This window comes from Pomacea canaliculata, linkage group LG1 (assembly GCF_003073045.1).
Source record: "Pomacea canaliculata isolate SZHN2017 linkage group LG1, ASM307304v1, whole genome shotgun sequence".
Classification (NCBI taxonomy): Eukaryota; Metazoa; Mollusca; class Gastropoda; order Architaenioglossa; family Ampullariidae; genus Pomacea; species Pomacea canaliculata.
The window spans coordinates 14,336,209-14,362,452 of NC_037590.1; the positions used below are offsets into that span (position 1 = coordinate 14,336,209).

The 26,244-nt window shown below is 42.8% G+C and overlaps 1 protein-coding gene and 1 long non-coding RNA gene across 4 annotated transcripts; both read right to left on the reverse strand.

Annotated features, from left to right (window-relative positions):
* Positions 1-337: 337 nt before the first annotated feature.
* Positions 338-23,562, reverse strand: LOC112556886 (ly6/PLAUR domain-containing protein 6-like). Of its 3 annotated transcripts, none has more exons than XM_025226322.1 (5): positions 23,368-23,562; positions 9,247-10,191; positions 8,784-8,864; positions 6,463-6,599; positions 338-1,627 (listed from the first exon to the last, which is right to left on the reverse strand). In XM_025226322.1, exons 2-5 carry the CDS (start codon positions 9,359-9,361, stop codon positions 1,424-1,426), a joined length of 537 nt encoding a protein of 178 aa, XP_025082107.1. In that variant the 5' UTR covers positions 9,362-10,191; positions 23,368-23,562; the 3' UTR covers positions 338-1,423. The 3 variants fall into 3 exon arrangements, with proteins under 3 accessions (XP_025082107.1, XP_025082119.1, XP_025082099.1); XM_025226334.1 differs by lacking the exon at positions 23,368-23,562 and adding an exon at positions 22,445-22,766; XM_025226314.1 differs by lacking the exon at positions 23,368-23,562 and adding an exon at positions 12,427-13,044.
* Positions 23,563-24,450: 888 nt separating this feature from the next.
* On the reverse strand, positions 24,451-26,244 carry LOC112575229. The gene is made up of 3 exons (XR_003101587.1): positions 26,003-26,244; positions 25,101-25,197; positions 24,451-24,672 (listed from the first exon to the last, which is right to left on the reverse strand). It is a non-coding gene; the product is annotated as an uncharacterized LOC112575229 (long non-coding RNA).

Below are 26,244 nucleotides of genomic sequence, written 5' to 3' on the forward strand. Positions count from 1 at the left end.
GAAAAGAAAACCACACTGAAAATACGCTGCACATGAATAATTAGAAACACATTACTAAAATTGCTTCTGTAGGATAGCTTTAAGGTTTAGAAATGTACACCCAGCCCCACCCAGTAAAACTGTTTTGTGGTAGAACACTAAAGTGTAGAGATCACACACATTTTCTGTATAAATGATCATTTCTATATGCTAAGTTTTATTTAACCAGACATTTATTAAATTCATCAGCTAAAAAATAAATCATATGCAAGATGTGAAAAATATTATGACATATCTTTCATCACATTTAACACAAATCGTTTGCGACCACATTACCAAAAAAAACAAAAACAAAAAGAAACTGAAGAACAAATGCATACAACAGTTAAAACCCATTTTGTGTGTAATTATACCTTTATCATTCCTTGTTAATAAGGTCAAGTCTAGCAGGTGATAGCTTTGCAAGTTCAACTAGGTATCTGGATCCAAAATACCATGTGCATGCGTGAACATATGCTAGCCTGTCAATCCTTGTATTTGGCACATGCACAAAAAGTTTTTCTTATTAAGCAATGCAGCCTAACAGCATCACTCGCATTGTTGAACCCCATCCTGAAGTTGCGAGGTAGTTACCTTGGTCCTTTATGTCCAGAAGCCAGTCATTACACTGCACGTTTCACACCCAGCAAGAGAGGGCACCACTGTTCTTGTACTCAAAATACCAGATGACTCTTTAGATAGGTCTTTTGAGTCTATTGCACAGATTATAAAGTCTTTCCTCTTTCAACTATAGATCTTCAATCCCTAAACAGAATGAGCTGAGGGGTGAAAGTGGCACAATGTAGGGAAAAAGGTGTTGATATTTTGGGGTGTCTTGATCAAGGTTGGGTTCCAAAGGTAACTGCCCTTTTCCACATTGTTTCTTTTCATCTGATGGATAAATAAATAGAATTATAAACAGAATAAATTAATAACATAAAAAATTATAAATGTTATACTTTCTAATAAATTGCCAATAGCAAAATCTTGAAAGAAAAATCGATGTTGGGGTACAGAGTGTGGCCTTTCTCCTATTTGAGAATGTCTACAGCAGCAACATATAACCAGCAATTCTAGATGCTCAGGATCGGCAGTCCAAGCAGAAATCTCTTAAAGTTTTACAAAGTTTCATGATAAACAGCCAAGCATATCCATTTCAGGATGTCTGATCTCCACTTCGTTCGGGTTGGCTTGGAATTCTTCAAGGAATGCCATTTGATATGCATCAATTGCTTATCACTGTCATTTCAACTTGAGATGTTTGGTGTGAATCGAGCAGGAACAGGAATCCAAGCATAAATATGCATGAACACATGTGTGCACACAAACACAATCTTCTACTGGATAGTAGAGTAGTAGCCAAAAGTTGCTATTAAATTATCTCACTAAAACATTTCACAGGTGCTCAGGTGATTTGATAACCTAGTTCACGTAGACCGAGGATGGCAAACATTATCATGACAGTCATCACTCTGTCCAAGTGGATGAATGTGGCTGTTCCTGATGAACTGCTGCCCACCCTGGAGAAGACAGACAACTTGAGTGCCATGGACCTGTTGTAGGGAACCTCCTGGTTACAGTAGCTATAGTCACAGCAGGACACGCACTCCTGTCAACAAAGAATTCAGAAACAATTACAGCAAAGAAAAGTTTTTGAAGTGTGAAAGACCGAATATGTATGTACACCCAGCATGCATGTCAAAATGTAAAACATAAAAATAATACAAGTGGGATTTGGTATGTTTGCTTCTAATCCTGTAAACTATATTCTTAAATTAAAAATTTTACTGAAAAGAAGCGGTGAGGATGATGTTGAGACAAATGTCCAAAATTGAAAGGAGGAAGACTTGAAAAAGACATGCTAGGCCTGTTAATGGACAGTATCACATCAAAGGAGCATGCTTCAAAACAACCCTTATATCAACGACGCACACGAATCTATGTTTTTTTCCTTCCATAGTCACACGGGGTCAAAATGTATTGTATGTACCCTTTCAGCTGTCAGTGCATTCAGACTGATGACTCCAGCAACACTTGCCCATGGGGTGGAACGCATTGGCTAACGCCGCTCAGTAACGCAGACAACAATGGTTTCTTTTTTGTGCTCCTAAGCTTCAGTAAATAAAACACCTATTTTCCACTGCTGCTTCAGACACAAAAGATCGCGGAAAGCAAGCTACACTGGAGTCAAATTTCGCGCCGACCCATCGCCCCTAGCCATTTATTTCCGTAAAATAAAATAAAAAACTATAATTTCACCTTTTATAACCCTAACCCTGACTTAGCGAAGGATGTCTTCCCGGCCTTTAAAGTGTGCTATTACCTGATGCTTCAGCCTCGTTTTCAGAACCCTCTCCATGCTGCGGTTACCTGGATGTTCAGGTGTGCAGCAGTCGCTTCTATACCCACCACACCAGCGTGCAAAGCGCGCAAATTCAAGAAAACATTTTAATATTGCAGGTGAACTGCATTGCATTAGCGTGTCTTGTCAAGCAGTCTCACACTGCCGCGAATACACCTACCATCATTCGAGCAGGTGTCTGGTTACACTAAATGTTATAGCGAGCTGTTGAACTTTCACATCACAGGTGTAATTAGATACATAGCGCCAGCCACTGCCGGTCGTCGGTGTAAAGCCCGTCTCACAATGCTCACCATGTGTGAACCTCTGTGCTTTGAAGAGTATCTGTATATCTGAATTTTCTCATCACACTTTTCAAAACCCCAAATAAATGAAAAAGAGAAATCGTCATGTGCATTAATAATAACTTTCGGTGTATTCGGTGCATTAATAATTAAACTTTCGGTGTATTAAAAAAAAAAACCAATGTATATGTCATGCTCAGACTGACTGTAAAGGTTAAAAGGTTAGACCATTAGGTTTTCGTGCAGATGACGATCGAGTTTCTTTCATCTCTTCAAGGCAAGGCCCACCTATAAAACACAAAACTCTCTTAACGTTTTATTGTTCAGTCCAGTCTAAATCATCATCAGAATCCTATTTTTTAAATTTATTATTTACCTGTTTATGAGAGACTGTTGGTAATTACAACGAAACTTCAGTTTTCTCGTTCTCTGTAGCACGTTTTTAGCATTCTTATCATAACACTTCCACGATTCATAAAGAATAATCTTCACTCGCCTAAACAATACCAAAATTCATAAAACCTAAACTTCGCACGTGCGCCTGAGTCCAACACCGACCATCAGTCGCGTACAGGCGACTCAAGACACGGGTGATATCGAGGCCATATATTCAGATACTCTTACCTTTCTCATAACACCTGTCCACACCTGCTGAGCCACTGCAGGTGAGCCAACAGGGAAACGAGATTAATGGCTTGAGGAACCTACTAACTTTTTTTTTTCATGTAAAATCGAGTTTCATGCCGTTTGCCACTGAAACATTTCCCATCAACTGATTGGTCTCTATGGACACTGTATCCCACGTGATTTTTCTTCTCGATGCTTCAAACAATTTTTAGCGGATAACATCACTTAACAAACAATAACATATAGAATATTTTGAACGGAAAAACTTACCCCGACATCAGAATTTCTCGAAAACAAGATTTTATTCTGCTCTACTTTAATGCACTGTACCACGGAGCTACACTGGGCATGTCTGTAGTGTCCACAATACTCTGTACTGATAAACAATTAACCCCTAGTAACCCCGCCTCTCGCTCCGCCTAACGACGGGGTCGACCTTAGGCAAACATGGCGTCTTGTCTCTGCCATGCGACTTTGGCAATTATTTTTATTGGTATAAGAAAACACATTGATGAAAGGGCTAGATTTGTGATAGTAAATTACATATATCAAACAATTATTTATTCATAATAAACGATGCTTCTATAGCACGCCCCTGCTTCAAATATTATTGACAGAAATTGAGAATGAAAAGACAGTAATTTGTGGTGATGATAATTAACAATTTTGTGATCACACTCTTACACTAAGTCTTGACACAACGATCTGATATCTACATCACAAAAGGCATAAAGTGGGAGAATTATGATAGTCATGTGGAGTGAAAGTACAACGGATACCCAACGTCTGCTATTTTTAACTGTTCAAAATTATTTTCTTCAGCGTGAAGAAACAAGAATGTTCATATAATACAGAATGTGTAGTTACCACACCAGGACCAGACAGACAGCCATATCTCTCACACACACAGATAAGGAGAGGATGGAAGGAGAGCGAGACAGTCATGCGATATAAATTCCCCATGAAGACGAGACCTCCCAACACGCTAGTCATCTTCTAGAAATAAAAGACAAGTTGTCGAGGTGTAGCCTAGGTGGTAACGGCAGTGGCGTCCTGACGTCGTCGGCTCCCCTTTCTCTCTATGACCATTAAAAACTCTTTGGTGTGACCCCACGCGAACTCCCATGACCTCTGGGTCACGTCCTGTGGGTCTAACAACCTTTACCACTTTCTAACAACCTTTACCACTTGTACAATGTTTTCTGCTGTTACTGGCCAACGTCACTGTCCACTCCTCGATTTTATTTGTTTAATTCGCTACACTGTAATGCTGACTTGGGCTTCTAGGGTTCATCCACAGCTAATCCGGTCCGGATGATTTGCTACCTGTAGTGGTGAATACGATATCCTTGCCGGCTGAAAGTTTCATCTGGCCTGCAGATTGGCCACACCTGTAGGTGCTGATCCCCTCCGCCGTGTTGACTTGGGGTCGTATCGCCGTCTCGTCCAATATTTGTCCGTCAGTTTGTACCCCGACGACTGCCGTTGTTACAACACCGTGCAGAGTGTCGAGATAACTCAGGGCTACAGTACACCGTTCGTCCTTACAACTCAGGTTACCACACCTTCTGCGCTCTGTTACCCACACTTCAGGGGCACAAGACGATCTTTCTGTAGCACAAAACTACATCTCATTGTCCCTCCTTGCACCCTCTTCCTCTCCTTCCAGTTTTCCCAAGATCCATTTCGACTCTCATGAGCGAGCTGGTGATAAAGTCCTTTCCACCTCCTGTGTTTGCCGTCAGGTGGTGCGCTCAGTAGTAGAGTGTCATCGTAACACTTGAACCGTTTTCACGGGATCAGTGCATTTTATGTCTTTGCCTCACTGCATTGAGAACTAAAAGGTCCTGGGTTTCAACATGGTCTCAGGATACCACCTCAGCGTGTGACACCTCCGGGTATTACTGTTTTCTTAACCCTCCATCATCCCTTTCGCCTCACACTGCAAATCACTATAAATGAAAGCAACCGAAAAGTGCCTACCTCACCTGGCTCATTCGACATGGCTGTCCTAGCCTTCCTATACGCGCACGAACACACATGCACAACATACTTCCTACCCACTCTCTTCCTACCCACTGTCTCTCTCTCATGCACAACATACTTCCTACCCATGCACTCTCTCTCACACTTCAAAAACTAAAGTCGTAAAATGACCCAAAAGGACGCCAGGTCATCAGTAATTTAGCCGGGTGCAAACTGCAGAATGCACACTCCGTGACCTTTCACGCCAGGGGTCGCTCCACAAGCCTCATAAACCTATGCAAGCAGTTTTACAGCAGAATTTGCTCTCAACCGAGAAGAGGTTCGAGTCTTCAAGACTTCCGTCATTGGGCGGGGGACGGCTGTACCTCTCATGGCCGGTGTTTGTGTGAACTCGCTGGTCCACAATCCCACTCTTTGATATGTTGGCCGGTCAAATCCTTCCTTCTAAGCTCTAAGCTCTGGTGGCCTGTCTACGTCACGTGCTAGCTTCAACGCCATCTAGCGGGCAGACAGGAAGGGTAATTCATAACGGAATAAATGGTGACAACTGCGTATTTTTCGAATGGAGCACCTGCTTTTCTTATTAATAGAACCAAACGGAAATTAAAAAACGTTTTTCCTTTTATTTATTAAAGTGATTTTAGCTGAAAATAGTCATTATTTTTTCCTTTCTTCGTTCATTTCAAAATGAATTTCACGGAAGAAAAGAGGGTCGAACACCTCGATGCATTGTTGATATAACGAGTATTGAGTAATGAAAATTTCTTACTGCTGAAACCTGTCACATTGTCGTCTTTCTGAACAGTTCAATTATTTTAATAATGCTTCCAGGAAACGTTATCGAATCTTTCTGGATGATTTTTCCAATAAAAAAATGTAACTTTGTTTGTCTTGATTGTTTATTGCAACAGAAAATGAATGTGTGCATGTGTATGTTATTTGTTTTAATTGAGAACTATCAAATGGGATTCATCAATCAAGGGACCGCATTACGTGAAAGTAGGAAACAGACTTTTAACAGAAGACATTTGAAGTCAAATTATTATTTCTCTTTATTAAATTGTCTTTCTCCACACACAAAAATCTAGGTCTACATTTAATTCAAGAATATGGCAGACAGTGCACAATACCAGTACAAACAAGGGACACTACATACAGCTGGCAAAAGGTCAACAGACGGCCTACCTCCTGTCCCCTAGCGTTGACTGTGCAGCCAATGTGCTGGTCCGTGCAGTCACTCGGCTGGACACACCGCTTGTTGACCAACACACTGACTTTGGTGATCGAATCAAATCTGTGTCTTGTCTGGCATACTGTGTGGTCTGAAACACCAAGAGACCTACACTACATGGTTTGACAAAAGCCGATACTACACTTAGAAGGAGACATATTGTCTCGTCTTTAAAGAAAGAGAGAGAAAGCTTTTATTGATTAATACTGATTCAGAATAATGTCTAAGACAATAGCCGGTCACAAAAGCAGACTTCACAACTGTTCAGTCTGTAAACAATTGAGGCATTTTCTACAATGCGCTAAAGTGCTAAACACTCCAACAGTCAATGCAAAAAAAAAAAAAAAAAAAAAGGGGAGGTTCCATAAAGTGCAATTAATTTCGTCGTTCACCTTTTTATCCCTGGTTCTGCCACTCACTAGACTGACAGGAAATATTAAGGTCCTGGACTGTCATGGAGACACGCTATGCTCGCCATAATGTAGTAACCAACATGCAAAAACACACACAATGATCGTTCTCAGCCTCGTTCCATTCTCACCCATAATGTGACTCGACTCCACACCGGGCTTCCACTTCGAAGAAAAGTTCAAATCAAGAAAAAATCATCTTTACTTATCTTTCCAGGCCTTTTTTTTAAGATGGTTTCTTTTTTCAGAAGTGCTTTGAAAACCGAGAAAGAATGAAACTGATTATGACACTTGAGGATCTGCAAGGTCAACTTTCTCGGCACTCCTTCAGAGGTCAAACTCTTAGAACACCTTTCCCCTCTCCGTTTGGATGTTATCTACAGTCTTTTGCACTTATCCCTGACTGCAACTACCCTTCGCTGTTAGTGTCACCACCTACTTCTGACTGAATTAGACAAGGGTCTGTAGAGGGGATCAACACCTATATTCTTGACGAGATTGGCAAACCTATAAAGTGCCTGCCAAGACAATATTAATGTCCCGCGAACCACTGACACATACAGGGCACTAAAGAATAGAGACTTTTGGGGGTTCGGGGCTGGGTCCAACTTTGCGTAGGTAGTCTTTTTTTTTCTCTTTTGAGCTTATATTATGATTACAGATGTGAGATGGAGTAGTGTTAGGGCAGTAATGAGCTCTGTCATCTGTGTGTTTGCGGACCTGGTTGTTTGTAGATGGTGATGAGCTGGACTGCGACTCTTGCTATCAACTGACTACTCTAACAGTTCTAGAGCATGTCTTTGGTAGTATATCTCCCTCCGCTACCCCTCCCCAAACACACACAATTATTTTCTGCAAGAGAATTTTTAACCCTCGTCCAAGTTATTTTCGAGAATTTCAGAGTAAGCACGTGGTAATAAACGGATCGTGCACACAAAAAACTGACCAGCCAGTTCCTTAAATAAACTGGTACATAAGTAAGCAAAAATTTTCAGATATTTCAGAAAGCTTTCAAAGGAAAAGACACCAAACCTCACAACTAGCATAATGAAACTCTTGGGGGTACGGGCGGGTAATTAAGGGCCTTGGTAATAATGGGGTTTAGGATAAGTGAGGGACAGGGTTAGAGAGAGATTAAGGCAAGGCGCTGCCGCTGCTGGGCACACTAATGATTGTCAAGCAGCAGGTGAACTGGTGACAACATAATGCTGACATAGGGTCTTGTGATGAATGAAGCAACTGATATCTGCCTCACAGGTGAGACAAAAAAAAGCACGCCAGACTGAGCGAGGGTGGGTGGGAAGGTGGTAGAGAAAGAAGGAATAAGGGAGAAAAAAACAACAGATGTCGAGATAATCGCCGGTGCCTTTTAAGGTTGTCTCCATGACGACAATGTTCAAGCGCAGTGCATTGACTATTGTAGTTTAATACAGGTGTTCAGAGAGATAACTACCCATGAATTGGCTTAAAAGAAATTTTTAACTCTAGACATTTTGCGTTCTCTTCACTATGATTCTGAGTTACTGCTCGCATTTGTTTTACTCTAAGATATGAGATATTGATGCCACTTTATGACCTGTTTATAAATTACAGTTATCTGAGACAACAATTATTCATTAGAAAACTTATTCACACGCTCACACCTCTTTCTCTCTATCTCACACACACACACATATGACAGGTTTATAAGTTACAGTTATCTGATACAATAATTATGAATTAAAAAATTAGAAACTCGTTCACTCACTCACTCCCCTTTCTCTCTCTCAAACACACACAAAGGGGTGCAAGGATTCATTCGGGCATATTGTGAAACTGCGCTTAGTGAAAAGACAATTTTCCTTTCTCCATCCCTCTCCACTTACTTTTGGGACAGGTGAGATCCGGGGCCCAGTTATTACAGGAGTCGTTGTCGCTTTTATCGGGGCATGTCCAGCACGTGATGTCTGCAAGAAAAGAAATTCCGCTGTACAATAGTTCCTATAGGTGACAGACACTCCAGACTCACCAGAAACTTATGCTTTTGCCCAAACACTCTTCTTGCAACCCTATCAGCGTTAGCACTACAACCACTGCAACTGAACCACATTCACCGTTTCCCACAACTGTTATTCTTGGCGAGCCAACATAGTTACTCTACAGAGGGGTAATAGTATATTCGGGTGAATAAAGTGCGCTTTTAGCACTATTCTCGCGGACTAAAATGTTTTAGTCATTTATACTCTTATCATCAACACGATACTTCTCTGACGTTCTCTTTGCATTGTTATTTATTATTTACACAATTAACATAAGCAGTATATATAGACACACAGAGAGGGATCTCACCGCTGGCTGGTCTTTGGGTGGCAGGTTTGATGTAGAAATCGGCGCAGTGGCATCTCTCAGTGGCACACAGCAACATGATCAGCAGCAGCGAGCTCAACCACTGTAGTTCCGGCATACTCCGGCTGGCTCCTGAGTCTCCTTCTCTCTCTCTTTGGTGGAAAGCACCAGTCGCTGGAATCCCTCACAACCCTTCACACCACTGAAGCCTGCTTCACTCACAAGGACAGCTACTGCAGTCCTCAAACCTTCGTTTGCAGATGTTACTAAACGGGTGCAACTACATGCACGAAGGATATTCCAGTGCCAGCTTCTTTAATCCGTGGTGAGAAGGCAGCTCTTCTACAGTTGTTCCCTGTTACTCAGAATCAGCTGAAAACAGCTCTTACAGGTACTACGCAGACCATTTCACATACTATTTGCTCTCTAGCGTAGTCCAGAAGAGGCTGCAGATGGATTCCAGCCATAAAGCCAAACTATTTTTCCATAAATTATGCTTATAAAGTTTGGGCAAGGCCTCAGTCATCCGCCCACCTGACAGCTTTCTTCACACTAGGATGAAATGATTTTTGAGCTCGGTGGCAATTTCTACAAGTCATGTGCCTGGTCTGAAATGTATGTCTTTCGACAGGGCTGCAATTTCTTCTTCAAGAGTGGACTTGCACACAGTGCCGGCTGTCTAGTTGGCTGCAAATTAATGGCCACGCAGATGGGAAGGGACCGGCCTCGGGAGCAATTTGTCTCCCGCCCGCGTCGGCAGTGTAAATAATATCTGCCGCACCGGCGGTCGTGCTGCCGATTTCTGCCAAACGCAGAGAGCGGACTGTTGCAGCAAATGCTGCAGCCGGGCTGCAACATATGCGAATCTTTTCTATCCTCTTCTCACTTCCGAAAAGTGGTGCCAGCGATTTAGCTCCTGTGGATGACGGATGACATCTGGGAAACAATCTGCAACAAAAGCAAAGAGTGTGAAAAGTATGTCTTCTCGGTCTTTTCATTTAGTCTTACCAGAAGGACATAATTTAAGTGCTGCGTCTGTCAATCTGGTATGAGGTCCAGAATGGTTCCCTGCAGCACATACGAACCCCAGGGTTTGAACGATTGCCGTGAAGAAGAAGCTCCCTCCCAAGACCAATCAATATCTTCTTTCAGGCGTCTAGAGTGACAGTCAGGACTACGACTTCAACAGCAGATACGGTGTCAAGTGTGTGGGGAATGCACAAGGCAACCAGGGGAATGAAGAGGGGAGAGAAAGCACGGCATTAATCCTGTAAATTAAAGTGAAGGATGTAATATGGTGCGTTAGACCTAATATGGCTACCACCGGGTGTCAAGGATCGGATGAAACCCTGCTGCTGCTGTCAGCCTGGAGTGCCCTGTCTATTGTCTCCTAATCTGTCCACTATTTGTGGGCTCGGAAATCTTATCCCACCCATTCAGTACTCACCGTGTGACAAGTACCCACGTTGGTTCAGACCCGATTACAGTATTAATTCCAATAAAACTATCCTTACACTGTTCGTCCTAAACGATATTTTAAAAAGAACGAGTAACATGGCAGGGTAGGTGCCTCTACTCCATGTTTACAAGTCGTACCCAAAGCTTCGTAGCTGTGAAAACGAAAATGACTTCTCTTTTCAAAGCTATTCATGCGTGGTGCCGTGAATTTTTTTTTTTTTTTTTAACTTACACCAACAACATGCCGGATAGAGAATGTAGAAACTGTCATGAACTACAATGAACGGCGTGAACAGTAACACCCGGATCAGTGGCATAATACCGCATCATAAACACCACACCAAGGGTGCAGTGCCTCTCGAGGCGACCATATGTCAACCCTGCATTTACGAAAATCCTCTGCTTCATGGCAATGAATGAAGTCAGTCGCAAACAGCAGGTATGAGGACAGGGGCAATCATCGACATTTCAAGTTAAATTGTGCAATGAATGTTACGGTCCCCCAACCCCTTGTTCACCCATTCCACCCAACAAATAATTTGCTTTCATAATTTGGGCAAAGTAAATTAACATGATGAGAAGGGCAGACAACAAACATCTTATATGACATCTTCAGACTAAGTCCCTGGTCCTCAGGATTCGATCGAAGGGTTCTGTCCTGCGAGGCAGCAGAAAGGACAAGCCAATCGTCTTTAGCATTAGGGGAGATATCATCTACTTTCTCTAGCCTCTTACAGTAGAGGAAAAGCCACTCGTGATCGTCTGCTGTAAAAAGATGTACATCTCTAGGGATGATACAAACATTTTCACCTTCTGAAGCAGGTTTATAGTAGATAGAACTCTCAAGGAAATAATTATTCCGAGCAAGTTTTGAGCTAAACGTTCATCGTTAAATAATAGACTCGCTGCTTGGCAAGCATGTAAAATTCAACAAGACAAGAGAATCCGGAAATTAAAATCTCTCTCGCCGTTTCCTTACTGTACTGCACTATGGCCCTTGAATCAATCCATCTATCAATCAAAATACTATAATCCTACAAGTGGTTTTAAAATTCAAGTAAAAACAAACACTGGATGTACTGCAATTTACTGTGTGCGTAAACCAAGAAAAGACAACGGAAGCTGATTAAAAGTTGAAAAAGGCCATTGGACTTGCCCCAAATTTCAAGCAACATATCTGATCATCTTGTTTCTCTGTCTACGGGATAAGAATCACACGTAGCTGCTTTCTTATATGCCTCTATGGCTTGATATGAAAGAGTTTGAAAAAGTTCGTGTTTATTTCTTTCCTCCACCCTCTTTATTCCCCTCTCTCTCTCTCCTCCCATCTTTCCTCTCTCTGTGCGGAGGCATCTCTCTCTCCTATTTGACCCTATGAAAGCAGTTATTTCAAGTTGTTCCTTGTGGTTGTCAGACACTCCTCATACACCGCAAACTGCTGATGGCGCATCGTGATTGATTACTTTGAAAAGCTGACTAATCATTTAGCCATCAGCACTGGCTTTCGAAAACATATGCTTGATGTCCCCCAAGCGACCCAAGATCTACCTGTCACACCTTAATCCCACGATTAGCATGATAATCCGTTCAACATACGTCTATCTAGGTTGCTCGGTAGTACTTCGCTTTGACTGTGCGGCTTTCAACCGTAAGTGCTAGAGCAGAAGCACAAGAAAGCCGTTAACACTAAACAACATACAACACCAACGTGAAAACTGCTTTTACCTTCAACAGCTTAGAGCAGTTAGCGAGCGTGCACATTCAAACAGTTACTGGCGGTCCCGCAGAACGAGAGCAGCTGTAGCAGACATGTAGCTCCCTCTGAAACTGGCTGTACAGCGGTAGATTGCAGTGGTGGTGGAGGAGGTGGTGTTGTGGTGTAGGAGGTAGGGAGGCTCCTGGTAGGGCTGAGTGTCGTGGATTTGTCAACACGAGGGCCCGATCTCGGCAAACGCACAGCGCACAGCCCTGTCACACACCGCCGCCGCTCTCTCGTGGGTCTTCATCCGACTGCACGGCTTGTGACGGCGCGAGGCCGAGGCGAGGGGCTTGCTGTACCGCTGGCGTCTGTGACCTTCCCAATGAGTCACTCCCTGGTGTCGGCTGCTGCCAATACTCCACCACACCAACCCGCGCGCGTGTGTGTGAGAGAGAGAAAGACGCAGTTAGCAGTCAACCCACACGTCACTACCAGCCTGTGAGCAAGAGAGAGCAGGCAGGCGCGCGCACACACACACATGCACGCGCACTGTGCTAAACAAAAATCAATCCACAAAACGTGCTGCGTGATGATTACATTGATGACTGGTATCTTGATGGAATGGCCAAAGATTGCCAAAACCATTGAGGCCTGATCTTGGCTGAATGATGCTAATCAGATGCAGCAGAGTCCTGTAATTGCATTTCCGCAGACGTCAAAAGCAAAGAGTCGTTAACAGACCATGGTGGTCTTATAATTGCATTACTGTAGACTAACCCTAATTGCCAGATGTCTTAACGATGATCCAACGTTATGCATGAGTGCAGCTCAGCTGAATCGTCCCTATAAGGGTGAGTAGTATTGGTGACTGTAAGAATTCCGATGTAAGTCGTCAGCGTGAACTTGATGAAGGGCGCACTACATTTGAAAATTATCACTGATAATATGATTGTCGAAAGTCACGCCTGTGTGCGAATTATGCTCCAACTTCATCCATCCTTGCATGCTCACATAACGGGTTGGCTTTTTGATTCATTTTTTTAAATCAAATTTTCGATTTTTGCACTCGTTGCTTAGTCTTTATAAAATAAAGGTTGACTTCCAAGCAAGACCCAACACTGAAACAAAAAACGTTTTTAAAGAGTTCAAATTCTTCAAGTATTTCTAAAGCAACCCCCCCCCCTTTTTTTTTCCTCTTCTCTTTTTATTTTATTTTTTTATTTTTTTTTTGGTAGGTGGCTAGCTGACAGACCAGCATGTTCGGGATCCCTCTGCACAGCGAGTTGTTTTATGAGTTAATAAGTTAATGAATAGTGGACAGAAAATACAAAGCTGACAGGGCGTCACTTTATAGCAAACTCCGGATACCCCGTTAGGTCACGTGCTGTCCTGCTCTGTATCTGAACATCAGAGACACAACAACACCCGTCCGGTGCACACAGCACACACCTGGAGGCCGAGGACAGGAAGGGGAAGTTGTGTGTGGGGAAGGGGAGGGTCTCGTGATGTTGACGACCTCTAGGCGTCCGCACCCGGAGGATTGCTTGAGGAAGGAGCGTTTGGGAGACCATTCCGACCGGCCAAAGGTGGACTGCGGCAAACAGCTCAAGAGCGCCGTGTTTTCATATCCAATCCCCTGATTACTTTTAATTAGTTCTGACGGGCAGCATACTCCCCGTTGTTAGCCGCCTGGGTTGACACAGACATGCCATGATTGCTTACCACCATCTCTTTTTTTGTTTTTAACGAAGCAGAAAATAAATGTTGAATAGTTGGGAAAGTCAACTCGCAGAGCAAGCTTGCCTGGGCGGACAATGCCGCAGTGAAAATGGATTTGCCGGAGCAGGCGGCTGTTTTGCTGACCGACCTCCTCTTTCTATCAACTTCTCTCTCCTTCCGTCTCTGTATCAGGCTCTCGATCTTTCCTTACATTCTCTCATGTGCATGTGTGCGTACACATGCATATGCAAAAGTTAATAAACAACTTCAGGAAACAATTTAGGTCAACATCGCCACCCTACATCCATAATTTTATTTTCTTCTCTCTCTCTCAGCTCCCTCCGTGGTCTCTCTCGTGCTTTCTGGAGCAAAACCTATATTCAGAACTCTCAATCTAACTAAAATTCCTTCATTTATTTGTCAGTGTCTATGAATTAATCAAGCGATCAAGAATCCCCAGACCTCTTTTTTTATTGACACTTTTGACCGGAACGTGACAACCAATATTCTATAAGTACAACAAACTAATTTGTTTTTTTTTTTTTAAGAAAAACCTAAAGGCACTAAAGGCAAGCCCTCCTAAGCCCTCTGGTGTTCGGACAGAGTTTTCTCGGCGCGCACACTCGGCTCTCACGCCATCAGCCGAGGGCTGAGGCAGGTCTCTCCTCCTAAAAACACACGACATCGCACAGGACACGCACGTTTTCACTCGTCGCGTGAGTGTGGTTGTTGTAATCAGCAATTTAACTCCCCTCCCCATCAAATCACTAATCTTTGAATTCGTGGGTCATGTTGATATTTCCCCACCCGACCCCTAGCCCGCGAAAAATCTCGACTCTCGGCTATCGTGCCCTACAGAGCATACACTCAAACAAGGAAGAATGAAACAGAGGAACAAAGCAACTAAAAGCAACTTTCACACTTTTGCTTGTCACGAACTCAGTTCGAGATAAGACTTTCATTCTCGTCTTTATAAAGTATTTTACAAAAAACATTATCGAGACATTAAACACACAATAATGTCTGTCTCTCTCTCTCCCTCTCTCTCTCACACACACGGACTCACTCGTTACTCTCATTATTAAGCTATATTTTTTATTGTTTACACAAGAATAAAGATATTCTTTTTTTATCACTAGCGTGTTTTCCGCAGATAAGTATGTTTCACTTTTACACGACGAAAGGTTCAAACATTTGGATGCAGTTTTATTTTTCTAATGACTAGGTAAAGAGTGCAAGATACTATTTTCCCCAAATCTGAGTGAATACCACTTTTCCATTTTCGAGATATCCGCATACAAACATCCCCATGCACAAAAGGGTCAAAATCGTGAGGGAGCGATATATTTGGTTCACATAGCTTTCCCGCTCGTCTACCAGCTGAAGCTTTCAAAACATATAAGTATCATTGCACTAACCTGACCTCTTTCTGTGTATGGAAGTGTTTTCTCGACAGCGAAAGAGGGGTATTCACCCAAATGTGGGTAAATATTATCCTGCAATGAGCTTCACCCAACCATTCTAATAATATTGTTTATCCCCTCCTCTAGTCATTTAACATCTCCGCAGAGCTAGATACTCGAATACGTCTCCTTAATAACTGATTCTACTTCAAACAAACCCCTTCCAAAAAATATAAATACAAATGGGGGAGTGTTGTGTAGGTCGCATTGTAGGAGCTCATAGAGAAGATAGTTTCTCACAAGTATGTAGTCCTGTATCGGCAGTGTTTGGATCACCAGGCTTCGTCTCAAGTACCCATTTCTGTGATGCAGACTTAGTTCAGATTACAAAGCTGTATAGCCATCAAGCAGTGTCAACATCTGCTGAAGACACTATAGATCCCCCTGCTGACACCATGAAGTGTCACAATGACACTCGCTATCTGATGCCGCACGTGTCGATGGCACGAGGACATCTTAGGATGATAAGAAGACTCATCTCTACTAATGTTATGTCAAAGATCTCGACACTGATGTCACCTGAGTGCAAAGTGAAGAGTGCACACAGCACTTACCACATTCACACTCAACAGATAATTAAAATCTTTTTAAAAGAAGCCAACAAAAAGTTAAGACTTCAATTTCTTTCGTTTAGGGAATGGTTGGTACTTTTCTGCCTAATAATATCAAATTACCAGAGAGGAAATAATTACCACAGAACTGTCGCATTGAATTCTGAAGCACAGACAAAGAATGCTGTCGCTATTATAGAAATCATAAAAAAAAGAACGGTGGTGTCCTGCGGACAAGGCGGGGTTGGAGTTCCTGGCAGCAGCCACAGGGCACTGGCGACAGGGACCCGGGCTGATGTTAGTTTGGCCTTTTTGTGTTGTCGCGATGGTACAAATTGCGGGCTTAACGGCGCTAGTGTATGGCTAGAGGACGGGATTAAGGCCGTTTGTTGCAACCTAGCGGGCTGCCGAGGGTCGCTTCGTCCTCCAGCGAGTACCCCTGATGTTCCCACACTCTATTGTCACACCAAACACAGCTCTTTCTACACCGTGGAATCCGATCAACAAAGAAAACAATTTTCCTGTAAATCCAAATCAACAGTGATGTGGGTCATTACCGAGAGTATTTCGACGCACTATGAAAAAAAAAACCAAAACACCAGCAGTTTGGGTAAACAAGAAAGTCAATTATATTTTTTACTCCCTCAGTGCAAACGAAAAAGATTGACAGGAACAGAGGTCGTGGAAGATAAAGACAGACAAACTATAGACAGGCAGCCAGGCAAGCAGACAGACCACATAATGAGACTGGATTAACGTTTGCCAAATTAAAATAACTGAAAACTATTGAGCTAAAAATATTTTTTAAAAAAACGTGATGTATACAAGGATGCCGACAATAGCATTAAAAACTGGAGGCTTACCTGTACCTGACAAGGGGTTATATGAAGAATTTATCTTTTTAGCTAAGGCAGGGGTGGGCAATTAATTTTCCCAAGGGCCACATTAGAAATTGGATTCAGTTTTATACTGTAGCTAAGCCGGACTGAGCTAAGGACCACACATCAGCAAAGTTAAAACCACTTTAGATAGTTCTCATTTTCACTTTTTTTTTTTTTTTGGTCAAACGTGTAGTAGTTTATAATTGTGCATTATAAGCTTATGTCATTGCCTAATGTATATTTTGATTTTAGTAGTAGCAATATTGATTTCCGAAGCGCCGATATTTACAACAACAACAACTGCTAGTGACACAATGTCATCAGTTCTGGAGCCGATCAAGCATGTTTATCACGAAGTAGTTAAATAAATCCATGGGGCAAGAGGCGAAATAAAAACACTTCTCATCTGACATGCTGTCCAGATTCTGTGCACACACATCTAAAATCCACACATGTAGCAGAAGTAGTGACGAAGCTCAATGTCCCAACACGATAGAACGTGAAGAGTGCGTGCTCTATAGATCGGAAGCAAAAGGTTGTATCATTGCTCAGACAAATAAATAATCCCATAAAGTGAAAAAGTCTCGGACAAGATGTCCCAGCGTTAGTGGAAAAAGTGGTAAAAAGAATGACTTTGCACGGGTTTTCAACCGAAAACAAAAATATAAAGTGTAAAAAAGCGCAACGCAAGAGAAGTCGACGTAGATCTAACGACGGAACACAAAAGTTTCTGTAAGAGAGTGAGGCTAAGGGACACCACTCTTTAACCAAAATAAAACCACGATTTACAAGTCAAAAATATCAACTAAAACTAATTTTAAATCATCAGAAGAAGTAAGTTTAAAATTTTCCTGCAGGAGGCCACGCTTTTATGCAAGAGTTTATCATCAAGCACGTGTGTATGTGTGTGTGATAGCGCGTCAGAAGCGTTGTAGAGTGTTTTCATGTCTTGGCTAGTGCCCAGGAACGTGTGGACATTTATCTGTAAGCAGCTTGTCAACCGAGTCACCATGGACGTCACTTGTCATGATGACACTTCCCACTGCTGTCTCAGACAACAAAAGCCTGAGTGGACAACAAAGAACGACGAGATGAAGCTCGTATCAGACCAGCGACGGGGAGCGCAGGAAGAGGACTTATACTTTCTGACAATGACACCTCACATGAGAAAGAACTTTGCTTTTCATCTCAGGAGGATGTGTACATATTCAATACTGTAATTCGCGAGCAATCGAAACTGTGTTCTCAAACTTTTGAAGGTTCTTGTATTTCCCCAAATCAGTAAGGAATAAGAGCATGCAAAGTGTTTTGAATGACTGGCAAGTCAACTACTTTGATTCTTCTTTGGATCGCTAGAAAGTAGAGGGAGGTACTGCTGCAGCAGAGGAGGTTCCAAGCCGAGACTGCCGATCATTCTTGTTAAATTATCGTTCCGAATCGTACAGGTTAGGTGTTACTTCCAGACCTGACATTTCTCTGCCCCAGACGGCGACTAGTCCCTGGAGAACGCGGGGTCACGCGATGTGAGACGCCGGCCATTGCGCACGGCACTCTATTCAATTCCCAATTAATCAAACGTGACAGGACCCACAGTTAGTCTCTGCAGAGGCCTTGTCCCCAACGGGGATCCACGAGTGGTAGTGTGGTCGCGGTTGAACACCTCATAGACATTGTCTTTTTCCCTCTTCCCCACACACACACGCATATGTAGAAAAACATGAACGCACTGGCGCAAAAGAGGAAAATAAATCTTACTGACCTTTGCTTGGAGGAAATATTCTCCCCTATTTCTAGAATTTCAGTACATGCACTTTGTGAGGTCACGTCTGTGAGCCCATTAGTAATTTTCACACGTTTAAATTTACATTATCAACTCTCTCTCAAAACACACACACAGGGAGGTGTTGGAGGTGTTGCGTGATAATAATTCTGACAGCAAGACCAAAGTACAAGTTTTTTTTATCGGGTGTCAAGTTCATTATAAAAGATGTCGATCAAGTAAGAAAACACCCGCCTGACAGTTCTCCAAACTGTATCGACTGCTGGAGCTATCAGCCTTCGCACACTGCCTGTCATCATTCACAAGCCCTGAACAGACCTTCTAAAACCTGACTAACGCAAACCGAGAGCCTCCGCCGATGACAGGAGCAGATAACTCGGAACACCTGGCCATTTTCCCTCTCGCTTTTCATTTCAGTGGTCGTTAATACCTTTTGTTGGTGCCATACTGTCCATACCGGCGTCAGACAGCTACAGACTCTTCCTGAGCCCTCCTGTTCTGTGACCTATTGTTCGTTGTCCGGTCTCTTGATATGGAAATGGTGTGTTACTGCCCTTTAATGACTCGACTCCCTTTTTGTGCCATTTTCCAGCAAGTTCTTACGACGTTTTAACCACGGAGAAAATTCCCTCACAATAAATGGGACATATTTTATAACTTGAACGCTCTATATCAGTAAAATCAAATACAAATATATCTTTAAACGGTGTGCTTTAAGACACCACACACACGCGCGCCTTTGAGTGAGAGAGAGGTGACGAGAGGGAAAGAAAAATCTAAAATTATTAACTGTCTGTTCATCCTACTTACCATTTAAGATAAAGATTATATTGTGAGGGAGACGTATTTAGATGATCTGCATAAATGTCTTGGACTCAGAAAAATGTTCCCTCAGACGAACTGACACTACTTCACTTCGTGTACAATAGAGAAGAATTTTTTTTTTTAAATGTGTTCATCTATAAAAGATTACAAACAATTTGGCTGGACAATCAGAACATATAACCTGTTTACCCTTAGGATCGCACCGCTGGTTGACATGTGTGGCAGAACCTAAACACAGAAAAGGATATAAAGAAAGGGAAAATACGCGCTTTCAATCGTCAGGTCTGCAGACTGGCTGCCATTATAGTGGAGTGGCCGTACGGTGAGTGTGTCATACCCTCTGGTGGAGGAAGTGGAGCTGCTGGTTTTAGCCTGAAGCGTAGTTATCGCCCCACACCTGTAGAAGGCTCTACTATCACGCAACGTGAACTGCACGTAACAAGACGTAGTCGTACGTTTGCCTCCCCTTCACACCCAGGGCTTTACCTTCTCTTGACATCCAGGGTGAAAGTGCTTTGACACCCCGGCCAGATCAAGTGGTTGTCAGACCCGCAGGTGACGGCATATAAAAAAACCTTTATGGCACAGAGCAAAGGCGAACCAGGCGTCGACAATTTGTATAATTTGTATCTCTGTTGGTCTAGTACAAGCGTTCCCGTGTTTTTCACTACAAGTTGGATGGTGTACGGAGGGAAAATAGGAGCAGGCATGGAAATAAAAACCAGCAGACCAGATACAGCACAATTGAAGACTTAAGAAGATCAATGACAACGCATTGACACAGAAGATTCGTTCAGGCAAGAAATAAGCGTGGGCCTTAATGGGAATAGGGTTAAATATAATAGCGTTGTTGTTGTTAGGCATCATTTGAAAAGTTAGCTAGCGACTAAAGCCTGTGAACTCTATTGTCATTCTTCACGCGCAGACTTGGCATAGCTGAGTTATCGTGGCTCCCGCAGACAACACTGACGGCGTTAGTGACACCACCCAACCTTCTACCCGATCCTCCCACAGATCGCAGAAGATCGGGTCACGCGAAGGTCTAATGCATTGACATGCAAAATGTAGCATAAAAACACGCCCTGACGCGCAAGTAAACTAGACGCCGAGCAGCATGGAAATTCGACATCAACCCCTGCAGCACCTTTCTCCTAGGAGGTGTCACCCATCACCATGCTTCCGGCACGTGGTTCTTGAGTTACCTATGGTCAGTGTTCCGGCGCGACAAACCCGCAATTTACACCTTTGCACTCTCGCCGTTCGTACCTGTTCGCTCGAGAACTGAGCCTCGATAACCGTCAAGGATACCCGAGGAACAAGGGTAACTGCCAGGTGCGCAACACACCTTGGGCATGACTGCTCACTTGATACGCTTGTGAAGGTTGCCAAACAAGCCTCTCCCCCCCTTGGGTTCCTCAACTAAAAGGTAAAGGGTTGACGGTGGACTCTGAGTTCTCATGTTGACTGGAGACCGTGACGATCCCGTAGTTACGTCTTGGTGACGTACAACATGCAGGTACTTGCGATAAACAGTCAATAAAAGATGGTCGCATCAAATAATCATAAATAAATATCTATGACAATATAAACAGCTATAAGAAACAAGTATTTATGTTTCATAACGAATAAAGGCCAATGTCGTCGCCTAACCTTTCGATCTCTGTAATCAAGATAAACGTGTATTAAACTAGAACTAAAAAAAAAAAAAAATCAAATAATCAGGAATGTACCTTTCTTCAAGCCTTGCAGCAAAGCTACTATCATTTCACGAACTCGTGGTGAAACAATAAACGATTTCCCTGTCCATGGTGCCTTTACGTTTAATGGCTGTTTCCTTCACCTCAAAAGAAAAATAGCAATAAAAAACGATAAATTTGAATGATACACCACAAGTTTGATCTTAGCATATGAGAGTGAAGAGTGTTCATGGTGACCATTGCTCGCTCGCTCAAGTGCAACAGCAGTATTTCTAATGAAATACATTTTTGTCCACTTCTTCTTGTTTCTCTATCTGCTGTCCGTCTGCTTTCAAGTCGGCTCTCATCTTGGAATTTGCCTGCCGTGTGTACAGTGCTAAGCTTGGCATTAAATTTCTATTTGCGCATGGCCAACACTCGATGGCATTATCCCTTCCTTTAGCGGCTCTTAACAACATATTGCCAAGATTCTTTTTGTAATCTGGTCATTTTCTAAATACACTAGGTTGTACAGTCCCTTCAAATAATAAAATACAGAGTTTTGCAATGTCGACATAACTTTAAAATGTCAGCACTAAACACGAACACGAACCTATAATAATAGACAAATGTCTCGTAAATCTTGTTACTGGATGACAACGGAGTAAAACCCTGTAATAAGTTCTAAGGCGAAATATGGAGGCTTGAATGTTTATATTGACTATAGGGAAATAAGGTGACTTCTACTCAGCACTCCTTATGTATGTCCTTGCTACTAAGTTATATCACATAATAGAGAGGGAGAACATAACGAGCAAAATAAAATTGATTCTAGAATGTGGTGCACTAAAGCTATGTGCCTGTGGTGGTACGACTCAAGTGCTTCTTGAAACCGAACAGTAGCGGCAGAAAAGAGAATAAAACTAGCGGAAGCACTAAACATTAACAAGCTGAGCACAGTACTTCACATAGTTTACTGTTTTGCAGCTTTTATAATCTTTTATACTCTTTTATATTAGGCTGTACGCTCTAGAAAGGTAAACGCAAATCAAGATGGCGTTGGTTTCGAATTTCAAGTGCGGTTGAGGAAGTCTCGTCGCATGCCTCACAGGCCAGAGAGCGCAGTCCGCAAATAAAAATAGTTCTTACTGTACTTCACGTCGTCAGCTGGGGGCCAGACGCCAATGTTCAGGTTTTCGAGGGACTGAATGGCACCCGACAGACAGGTGTCGTCTGCCTTCGCACTTTGCCGTCATCGGTCCTGGGTCAGAGGTCAAAAGTCGATTCGGCTCGCAATGTGCGGCAAGACTTTTACAGCTCTTCTGTGAAAGTTCACTTCAGGGTCGGTTTGCCATCGTCTGCTCATCCCCAGCAGCAAGTTGTTTAAAATTATAGCCACTGCCCAGTGTCTTTACTGTCTTCATGACATATAATCGAAACAGAAATCATTAGCACCTCGCCCATCAACCCACACCGCCGCAACTTTCAATTTTAGCGACCTTAGTGTAGGATGACCGATGGAGGTTTGATTAGCCGAGGTTCACGACCTAACTCGAAACGAAAACACGACGTTCGCAGTCAATGGCAACAGGAGAATTTACCCAGACAACACACTTAAGCCAGGATGCATTGTTTGCACCTCCGCCCGACATTATGGGAGGTGTACGAGGAAGGACGGGGAGGAGAAGTGGGGGAAGGGAGGGGTAGGTCTGCGCTATGTGTTAGCGACCATGACAACAGGAGAGCGTGCTCGAAGCGCTTATTTAGCCCTATACAGTACTCTTGCTGAAACGGTTTCAAGCGGGTCAGCTGTCTTTCATGTCGACTGCCCCTCCTGTAGTCAAGAGAGATAAAAGTGTGTCTAAGCGACCTCTGAGGTCGACCTCGACACCTTTCTGCTTACCAGACTGTCGTGTGAACAACGCCAAACCCAATGTCAAGGTGTGACTTTTGACTGCGAGGCAAGTCATAGCAAATTTGAACTGTAAAATGTGTATGAATAGATGTGTGTGTATGTTAGCGAGAGAATGACAAACATATAAACAGTGTGTATTATGTAAGTATATAAATACCTCGGTGGGTCGACGTTCACCCGGGGTATCAACAGCTAGCGACGCGCAGCTTGAAATGTGCTGACACACAAAGGGCGAGTGTTTCCTGTGCAGAATAATCACTCAGCAGCACCGAGTATCCGTGCACACCAAAGCACAAAGGCGACAGCAAAGAGCACTCACACACAAGCACACATACACACATGTGCGCGCTCAGCACTGTTTGTTCAACTCCGAAAATGCGTTTACTTTTACAGGGAGGCTACCGCGTAATTTTTATCCTGTTCATGAAACAAGATTTGTCTACCTTTAAATCTTGTCAGCTATGCCTTTTTACCACTCTCCGACAGTATATAGTGTACCGAACAAAATAAAATTTTCTACAAACATTTAAAAAATTATAATACTTTTAAATGTGTATATTTCTAAGATCCCCGATTCTGCGTGAATGACTAACAAGAAAAGAGTATCCATCATTGTTTTTTGTATGTTGGTATAGTTGATCATGATTTATATGATGGGTATGAGAGTGCGACTCGGCATCGCCCACGAGCATGGTGTCCCGAGCAGTCTCTACCGAAGACATCATGCTGATAGCTTTGGTCCCGATTACAGAAGACCCCTTGGCTTCGTCACTGCTATGACCCAGATCATTAATATGTTTGGTTTTCCCGATATAAGCATCCAAATTTCCTTTGTAGACCTAAAACTTCCTGCAAATTTCCAACCGATGACGTTTCGACCAATTTCTGTTAGTGACTAGGCCTGAACTTTATCGAATTGAATAATTGAACAATGCAAATCAACAGGGACTCTGTCAATGCGCTATGTAGAAGGATATATATTTCAGAGGTGAAAAAAAGCAAGCAAACAAGCAAACCACTTTGATGATCCGTACCTTCAAGGTTTTAACCTCTTGTTCATTCATTCACCTGTATACATGCTCTAACCCCAATCGACGTGCCGAGATTTAGGTCACATTCAGACCACAGCCTTTCGTCTGCCTCGTGCATCATAGCAACAAACAAGCACAGTGCAGATAAATGTGCGCGCGCTCACACACCCACACGCAACACTCGTGTAAGCCAGCATGAATGAACGCCATTCACTAATTGCTTCTTTACTTTATTTGACAATATTTTCGTTTCATGAACATGCCCTAAATGTAGTTAGAACGGAAAGAACAAAGAAATGTTTTGGTCTACATTATATCCAGCAGCTTGTCATCCTCACATGAAGCAATCGAGGAGCTCGTCTTTGGCGTTGTAGAAGTGGTAGATGCAGTCTAGGCCGATGCCGGTAAACAGAACGGTAAGACAGTCCTTCCTAGGAAAACAGCATCAACAGGTTTCATGTCAAGTTCTCTTCAATTCAAACTCCTTTGTTTTAAGGTCTACTTGGGTGCAAAACGTTTTCATTAAAAAAAAAATTACTGTTCCCTTCTCCGCCCCCACGTCCCTCCCCCGATACTGGTCTCCGTTCTCTACATACAATCCCATGCACCGAGAGAGATCACACCAATGACATAAGAAATGTCCATGGATATAATTAACACATTATCGTAGTTTTCTTATCGGCTGTCTCGACAACGAGTGTCTCCAGGGACAGTAGTTTTGAACCCAGGGTAAATCGTTCCCCTTAGGTAACATGGGCAACTCAAGGACAAACATCTTGTTTCCAAATCATTTGGAAAAGAAAAACCTCGCTCTTCTACAGCTTGAAATCTGTCTCAATTCACTATGAGAAAAACTCACTTGCAGATCGCTTCAGGATGTCCGGGGCACACCTCTGACTCTGGACATGGCTCACGCATGTGGACATAGTCCGACAGAACGACTCCCACCAGGGCCGCTGCAGGAACAAACATATACAATCATACATGCACGTGTACAGACGTTCATGCTTCAGGTACACACAGGTATATATAGGTATATGCCATATATCAAGATCAAATTAATTTTGGGAGTATGTCTTACTTTGTATGTCTGTCTCTGGTAGCATACAGAGATACAGAAAAGAATGTGAATGAACAGACTCATCAAAACGAATCAGGCCTTTTGCCATGCTAAAAAAAATTTGGAAGCCCAAAGCTCTAAGGAGGAATAATAATATATATAAAAAAATCTTCAGAAGCAATGTCATTTCGTTCTGTCTTATGGAAGTGAGTGTTGGAAGAAATCAGCAGCGATCAGGCAGAAACTAGAGACCTTTCAAACCATTTATGTGAGAAAAATGTTCAAAACATTCTAGCCCTATATAATTACTAACGAAAATATCCTTACAAGAGACAGCTGCACAAATATGACAACCACAATCCAGAAAATACAGGAAATGGATTGGGGATGCGTGCAGAATTAAACCAGAGGCGCCACACACAATAGTCCTTCACTGGACAGCTAAAAAATCATCCAAACACTCACGCCGACTGACCGACGGACAGAATATCATATAGACTGACTTACTCGTCCACTGACTCACCGACTCATTAACTCACTGACCAAAATGAAATTGTTCTTCTAGTCAGAAGTTTGTTTGAATGTAACAGTTTATAGTACATCATAAAAGAAGCCCTAAAAATGGAAGTCAAAGGCTCAATTCTCTAAAGATCGCAAAAAAGCCACGAAAAGCGATATTAGCAAAGTGTAAAACAACTAACCCACAAAGAGGAACCTTCTCATTTTGCTTTGAAGTGTGGTAAGTGGAGCCTCGTGTGCGCACCCTTCTCTCTAGTGTCGGGAATTGTGACCTGTACTTCTAACAGCTGACTGACTAGCACTATCACAGCTCGGTCTTTAATACACCATATTCTTATCTCGCAGAAAGTTCAAGCCAGTCACTTCAATATCTATCTTTATAAGTGGCCTGGGTCTTCACGATGGCAGGGAAGGAAAGCAATAC

Excerpts from the sequence above, each read along its gene's own strand:
- LOC112556886 (XM_025226322.1), bottom strand. The coding sequence starts at position 9,361 with ATGCCGGAACTACAGTGGTTGAGCTCGCTGCTGCTGATCATGTTGCTG. Across the intron at positions 8,865-9,246 it reads CACCCAAAGACCAGCCAGCG|ACATCACGTGCTGGACATGC; the intron begins GTGAGATCCCTC and ends CTTTTCTTGCAG. Across the intron at positions 6,600-8,783 it reads GGATCTCACCTGTCCCAAAA|ACCACACAGTATGCCAGACA; the intron begins GTAAGTGGAGAG and ends TTGGTGTTTCAG.